This window comes from Pteropus vampyrus, unplaced genomic scaffold (genome assembly GCF_000151845.1).
Source record: "Pteropus vampyrus isolate Shadow unplaced genomic scaffold, Pvam_2.0 Scaffold119, whole genome shotgun sequence".
NCBI classification, from domain to species: Eukaryota; Metazoa; Chordata; class Mammalia; order Chiroptera; family Pteropodidae; genus Pteropus; species Pteropus vampyrus.
This window is the reverse complement of record NW_011888900.1, coordinates 1,349,578-1,357,129: the sequence shown is the minus strand read 5'-3', so window position 1 is coordinate 1,357,129 and position 7,552 is coordinate 1,349,578. Positions and strand designations below refer to the sequence as shown.

Sequence of the window (7,552 nt, the reverse complement as noted above, 5' to 3'; positions counted from 1 at the left end):
GGACATTTCTTGACCAACGAATCCAGAGCAGCCACCTCAACTGTAAATGTCCCTACTAACACAGTACTCCTTTATTTTTTTCATAGCAGTTATGAGATGTTTATAGACTTGTTTACTGAGGATTACTATCTCACTCTGAAGACCCAACAGAACACCTCACCCCTAACACTAAATTCAGTCGGCTCCCTCCACCTGTGAGAACGTCGGCTCCATCCCATCAGAATCCTGACTGTCTCACCTGTTGCCATCCAGGGCTTAATATAGTGTGTGGCACATGACTAGGGGATAGGAAGTCGCTATTTAATTTATATAAATATATGTATATAAACAAATCCACTACTTACAAACCGAGGGCATGAGGTATTACCATTCACTACTGTTATTATTTTAAAGAGAAAAAAAGCATGACTGTAATAATAATAAGCCCTAATGCTATCAACCTGGTGACGTTTGCTTATTAACAATGAGCAACCTGGGGCCCTCAGAGTTATTATGTTTACTGTTTCCACACATGTCACAGTGACAATAAATCCGATAGATAAAATCAAGTAATAATTAGAAAAACGAAATTGTCATTAAAATTCAATTTTAAATATTACCTCAGGAACCACTTCTTCTGAGGCAGAAAAGAAGTATGTATATACAATTAATTCGGAAGCAGCATCTATGTATTTCTCCTGTGAAAATGCAAACAAAAAAGGTGATTTTTAAATATTAAGATCCGAATTCATTCCTCATTAAACATTCATTAAACATTCAGTGCAAGTGGTATCATCACTAAGCAGTTTCATTACAATTTTCTACCTTAAGTCCTTTTATGTGAAAAGATGAAATTTAAGCAAATGCAATAAACTACTTCTAAAGCAAAAGACCACTGTAACCAAGTGCTTTCACACCTCTCTAAATAGTTTGTTAAATATAGCATAAGCTCGGTGTATTTTAATTTGATTAAAGGAAGATGTGTGTATACACACATACATATTTGTACAATAATTTAAGACGATGATCTTTTCCCTTAAAAATTTTACATTCAAATGCATTTTGTGGTCTCAAAGACTCAAAATGCAAAAAAGCAATATAAAATTTAAACGACCAGATCAATAATAGAAGAAATACAAAGGCAGGCACCATCTACCTACTTTTTATTCACTCTATTTCATAAAGGCAAACACTATATCTGAGAAAGTATTTTTATTATAAAAATTTCCAAATTAGATTGAACTAAATTATCTCCGATAAGAGTGAAGCAATTCTGAGTCTTTAGTGAGGCTGTGACTATGCAGAACATTAAATTACAATACGCCTATGTTTTTGGATTAAAAAATAAAATCGTTTGATACCTTCAAAGGTGACTCCCCACCTACGTAAACGAAAAATACACGGTGTCTTTTCCGCACATGCTCGAACATCTGCGCGCTGGGCAGCGGCCGGATCAGGGCCCTGATGGGAAACCACACACACATGTGACTGCGCGAATGCACTTAACACTGCTGAACGGCCACACACACACACGTGACTGTGTGAATGCACTTAACACTGCTGAACGGCACATGTCCAATTGATACGGTGATAAGCTTTGTGTTAAGCTTATCACAATTCAAACCAAACCAAATCAAAAAAAAAGAGAAAAAGCAACACAAACCGAAAACAAACTTGCATTTGACCTAAAGATGGTGCACAATTTATTTACTCTTATTCATGTGTCAGCCTATCGTGTCCAAGGTCATAAAGTTTAAATGTTTTATTAACTGCATTTTAAATGTATCACCCAATTCACATAAATCTTATCAAACTGTGGGCCATGGCCACTATTACATTCATATAACAAAAATACAGTACCTGCAATTTAATCTCTGTTTAAAGACTAAGTTTCAAATACATCCCTTTAGAGAGTACTATCATCTTAGCCAATATTTTGATAGGCAAAAACATCTGTTTAGACTCTTCAGCAAAAACAAAATAATCCACATGAGAATTATTTTTTTCTTCCTTTCAAAAGATCATTCACACAAACACACTGTGAAATACTATCCCAGGAGTGTATAATACTATGTCAAGAATATTTACGTCTTACTCTATCCCCATTTAAATGCTACGTAGTTTTAAAATACCCGATAGAGGTTAAAATCTGAAATGTTTCATAAGTATGTTTTTCTTTCAGGAAAAATAAAAAATGGTAGTCGAAATAGTAAATTAGAAACTGATAAAAACAATACAAAGATTTTATTATATAAGCATATTTCAAAGCCAAACAGACTCAGAAATGAATTAACGTCAAAGGTTGTTACAAAATATATCACTTACAAAATACTATTAAAAAAAATAAAAGAAGAAACAGTCTTTTAAAAAATGTAGCGTATGAAATTCTTACTCCACCAATTTTGCAAAAAGAACAAAAGATATTTTTCAAGGGCAAACATATTTTCAAAATGCACAACTCTTTAGATGTGTTGCATCACTCTATTCCAGTTCTTATTTTTACTTTGGTAATTAACTGGTAAGTGATGCAACTTCAGAATGGACTCTTGAAATTCCGTTTGTAATCGAGTCACCCCTAGTTACGTCGGGGGAAACCCTTCCTAACCTTAAACTAGACCTCATTAAAAATTGCCAAAACATAAAGGCTAACCTAAATTATGGGGGAATAAAGTACATCCTACTAGCAATCCTCTCATATAATTTAAAGGTATCTCAAAATTTATTAATTCACAGAACAAATAGAGAAAATGTAGTATACAATGAGAAAATACAGTGAAAATTATATTAACAAGCTTTGCAAATTTTAATATATAAAGCTCATTCCTAACTGTGTCTTTTCTCAAATAATTCAAACCAACTGGTATCATGCCAATCCCAAGAACTCCATCCCAATATTTCAATTTATATTAAAGCTATTTAAAGCTATCACGGAATATATCCTGTCAAATTCATAAGAAAGTGCCTATACTTTCCTTTTTTCTGCTTTTAAAAATTTTTTAATTTATTTTATGGTGACACTGGTTAATGCAACTGATAAGTTTCAGTTGTACGTATTAACAGTAAGGCATATGTATATTTACATTGTGTTCACCTCACGTAGTTAGATTTCTTTCTGTCACCACATATCTGACCCCTTTTACCTTCAAAGTCAATATAAGTTAACCTATCTATGTGAATGATCTCTTCAAAAAGATGCACATAATCATTTCCATAATTATAAACACCAATGTTCTTTATAACCGAGCAAGAGGTAGATTAAAAAAACAAAATCACTGCATTCAAATACACAGGACATGCTTATAGAAGAATCTGTTTCCTTATCAGTAAAACCTCAGAGATCTGTAACTCAAATAGATCTCTGGGTTCTAATTATGTCACATCCTAAGCAAAATGTGCAATAATACCTCACAGAAGGCATAAAGCAGAGGGTGACAGATCAGGGGAAGTATTTTAGCTGCATCTAAAAAGCATTTTCCAGTACGCAGGCTAGGGATTAAAAGCTCAAGTCTATTGGGCTTTTAGTACTGTGGGGTTTCTCTTAAACTCTGAAATTAGGTAACAATATAAACCAGGGAGTACAAAATCGAAATGATAAAAGAAAAATTAAGATTCACGAGGTTGTTAGAAGTAATCGAATTTTGAAAATGTATTATTAAAAATAGGGAAAATTCTTCTATACACTAAATGAATTTAAATGTGAGGTTAAGAAGTCTATAATACAAATCACAAATCCTTGTTTTTTTTTTTTTTAAAGGATCTCTTTATATATGCTATGTAATCTTATCTTTTCTCATAAAGACAAATTTTATTTAGGTTAAGTCCCTAAAAATATGTGTGTTGAATAACATTCTACTAAAGTACATTTAATTTTTAAATATTAATATCATACAGTAAAAGTCTTTCCTAGTAAAACTTACCCAGATACTCTGTGAGCAAACTCAATAATATCATCTTTAGTTCGTGGTCCTCTATAATTATATGCCAAGTCGCCCTTTAATCTTAAAGAGAAAAAAGGAAAAAAGCTTGAATTATTTCAACTGTTTTAATATTTAATGTTGATCGCTTTATTATAAAAATTACAGTATGTAAGATAGTCAATGCAGAGGTGTTTTAGAAGTACCATAACTACATGAAATGTAGCCAGCTGGCTTCAGAGGACAGACGACTCAAAATATAAAGAAAAAGGCTGTATTTTATTAAAATTACATGAAAATATTTTACTCTGTATTTGATAGCTACATGCATCTATGCCTTCTAATTAATAAATAACCTACACATTCATGGTCAAGAGCCTGTCAAAACATTATAATTCTCGCCTCTTCTTTTTTTAAAAGGTAAGTAAAAGGACAGGAAATTGAAAATATTTTGGTAGAGGTAAAACAAATTTTAAACAATACGACATCTTAGCAACTTGACAGATGCTCCAAGCTTAGAGTAAAACAATGCATAAGAACACCTACTCTAGAAAATTAGGTATTTTCCTAAAGCCTGCCAATGAATTATGTGTCCAACTGGGATTTAAAAAAAAAATTTTTGAAGGCCCATCGGACGTTTTTTATTTAACCGGAAAAAATGGAAAGGATAATTTACTTAACACAAGAAAATAGAAGAGGTTTAGCAAATATTTTTAAAAAGTGGGGGAAAGTCAACACAAAACCCATTAAACAAAAAATTTAAATCACTCAAATTTGGAAATTTGAGATCTTAAAATATTAAAATAAAAACATTTTATTATAAAAATTAATTTGAAAATGATTCAACTCCTTACATTACCAAAATAAGGATATGGATGAAGCTCCTAAGAAAATTCAGTAAAATCACGATTACAAAATAAACTAAGCCCTTTAGAATTATCACACCATTTCTTCCAGCTTATGCGCTATATATTAGACTTGCTCGACACGTACAAATCAGAGTTAACATCCATAAATTTGATTCTCTGTTTCTTTCCTCTCTGATGAAATGTTTATTACAATTATAGAAAAGTAAACTTTGTTAGGAGACAAGATTCACATGACAAAGCAGAATATAGTCTCGAACTCAAGAATAAAAGACCTTTCATACCTTGCTCTGCACAGTGCCCGTCACTCAGCACTCAAAATACATGTAGTGAATCAGCCATAAACAACACATGTACTTAAATACAAAGAAAAGCATAAAGATGCAGCCCCTTTTCCTCTGACCACATAGTGCACCTAGAAAGAACTGCTGAACTCAAATCTTCAATCTTCCAAGGAAGCTACTAGAAACTAATGTGATTAAACGTAAGTAGAGTGAACTAATAAAAATACACATATAAACATACGACACTCAACTTACAGCTTAATTGTTGGATAACCTCGAACTCCAAACTCTGAAGCAATGCCTTGATAAGAAAAAGAATAAATAATTCTAAATTTTTTTTAAAAAATGAGAAACTGAGTAATAAATGAGCCTTTTATTTAAAAAATATATCAACATATTTACACAAACTCAGAGATATGATGTTTTTAAGTCTAAAAAGAATAAACGCTAACAAACGAACATAACATTCTCATACAAAATAATCACTTAACAATCTAACCTATGGGCTGCACAAAATACTATGTATGACAACATAAAAAAATGTCAAAAGAATAGTTAGAATTTTATCTCTAAAGTACTAATTTTAAAAAGACATTCTTGTTAAAAAAAAAAAAGGTATACATACACACATATATAAATAAAGTCTCATTTCTCATTTGAATTCATTTCCAGGACAAATACTTCTTAAAAAAAAAGTCGTTTCCTCCTTTAATGTCTTCTGAGACTTTAAAGAACAGCGTTACATTTTAATTTAAAAAACAAACTGTATCTGCAAAATCATTTAATTTTTATAGTTAATGGTCTAAAAGCAACTTTATCTACTTGTTTTAAAAGTTTTTTTTTATAACAACCTAGAATAATTCCAAACGTCACGAAGACTATTCTCAAATCCTTGCATTAAAATGAGACGCAGCTGCCATAATGGCATTTTTTTGAAGGAAAGAAATAATGACAAAAGCAAACAGGACTAAAAATTATAGAAATCAAAATAGCAAATTAATACTGTATTAGTTTACAGCTTCAAGGCAATTAGGACAAAAAAGAAAAAATATTCCCACTTAAAAGACAATATAAAACATATTTACACAACTATAAATAAACCGTATTTATTCACATGATCTCTCCCTTTGTTAATTTTCTTCATTTCCAGGATATTTCCTTATCACAGTTAGGTATAAGGACACTACTTGTATACATGGGTTCTGGTTCACCAATCACTTCAGTAATCATTAATCTTGGGTTTCAAAACACTCCCCACCAATATGCAAGAATAAAGACAAAGAGAACTTGTGACAAATAACATCCAAAATTTCTCTGCCTTTCTTTGTCAACTCCAGAGGTTCTCCCTTAAATATACAGAGAGAGGGGACTGGAAAATGATCGACCTGGTTTTTATTAGAGGCAACAGAAATAGCAGAGGTAACAAAAATAAGAACTCAGGTTCTAAACATATAGGTCCTGCCTCTGAATAGTCATGTGAACTTAGGCCAATTACATAATTCATTTGTGCCCATCTCTAATTTAGGACTTAATTTGTCAAGTGTAGTCTAATTAAAGACTGCTGTTACAGACGTGGTCTTCACAGAAAGGATTTGGGGGAGATTATGTGAGTGAAGCATGTTCTTAATGCCTCCTATCCCAAACTAAGGGGCAGGAGAATACGAGCCCTCATGACCTTCGACTAAGACTCATGAAAAAATGCCAAAATGACTGGAGAGGAGAGTACATCCCATTAACAACTCTTTATATAATTTTGTATAAAATTTACTGATATGAAAATCAAATTAAAAAAAAATGGAGTATGTAATCAATGGGAAGACAGTGGTGGTACTTTATAGCCTGATGCTGTGCTCCTCACAACAGGCTTCCAGGAGAAACGCGACGCCATCACTCACTAAGACACTCAATCCCAGCACGGACTTCCTTGACCTTGGCCTTCACATGTCAGATGGGGACGTGTACCGCCACCCACGCGGTAGTCCCTCAGCTCCCTGAGCATGAACTTTCATTTCTGACAGAATTGCAACTGACAGTGGCTCCTGAACTTCAAACTTAGGTTTCCCTAGAGGCAACCGGGTGTATAAGAAAAAAAGCGCCCCAGGACAGCACGAGTTAAAGACCCAGGATGGGATTCCAACTTCTCCTGCTGGGGGCGATTTTAAAACGAGGAAACGTGTGAAAAAGAATTGAACAGAGAATCTGGCACATGGAGACCCTCAAGTGCTAGGTCCCTTTCCTCTCTACTCTTGATCCTGATATTAAGTAGTTATCTGCTGACACGCCACCGTAGATAACAGTGGTAAGAATCAGCACGTACAGAATGCCTCATAACTGGCCTGAATATACCTTCAACTACACCTCGAAACCATTTTGCGGGGCGGAAAGTGCGCTCATGTTGTTTTTCAGATAACGATACTAATACTTAAGAAGATGTGGGAACTCGCGAGCAAGCGCCGATCAGGCAGCAGGCCTGACACTGAAACTCAGGGCTGAGTTTAATTTTTTTTTT

General features: G+C 33.3%; 1 protein-coding gene across 4 annotated transcripts in view; it reads right to left on the bottom strand.

The window, feature by feature from the left end:
• TMX3 (thioredoxin related transmembrane protein 3) overlaps window positions 1-7,552 on the bottom strand; it is a 39,855-nt gene that overhangs the window by 21,478 nt on the left and 10,825 nt on the right. For 3 of the 4 annotated variants that reach the window (XR_002781837.1, XR_002781836.1, XM_023534105.1), the window contains exons 4-7: window positions 5,299-5,344; window positions 3,897-3,977; window positions 1,341-1,440; window positions 600-677 (exon numbers count right to left, since the gene is read on the bottom strand). Coding sequence is in view for 1 of the 4 variants with exons in the window: in XM_023534105.1 (XP_023389873.1) it covers window positions 600-677; window positions 1,341-1,440; window positions 3,897-3,977; window positions 5,299-5,344 (305 nt within the window). In the remaining 3 variants the exon portion in view is untranslated. The remainder of the gene's footprint in view (window positions 1-599; window positions 678-1,340; window positions 1,441-3,896; window positions 3,978-5,298; window positions 5,345-7,552) is intronic. The other variant, XR_002781838.1, reaches the window with a different exon arrangement.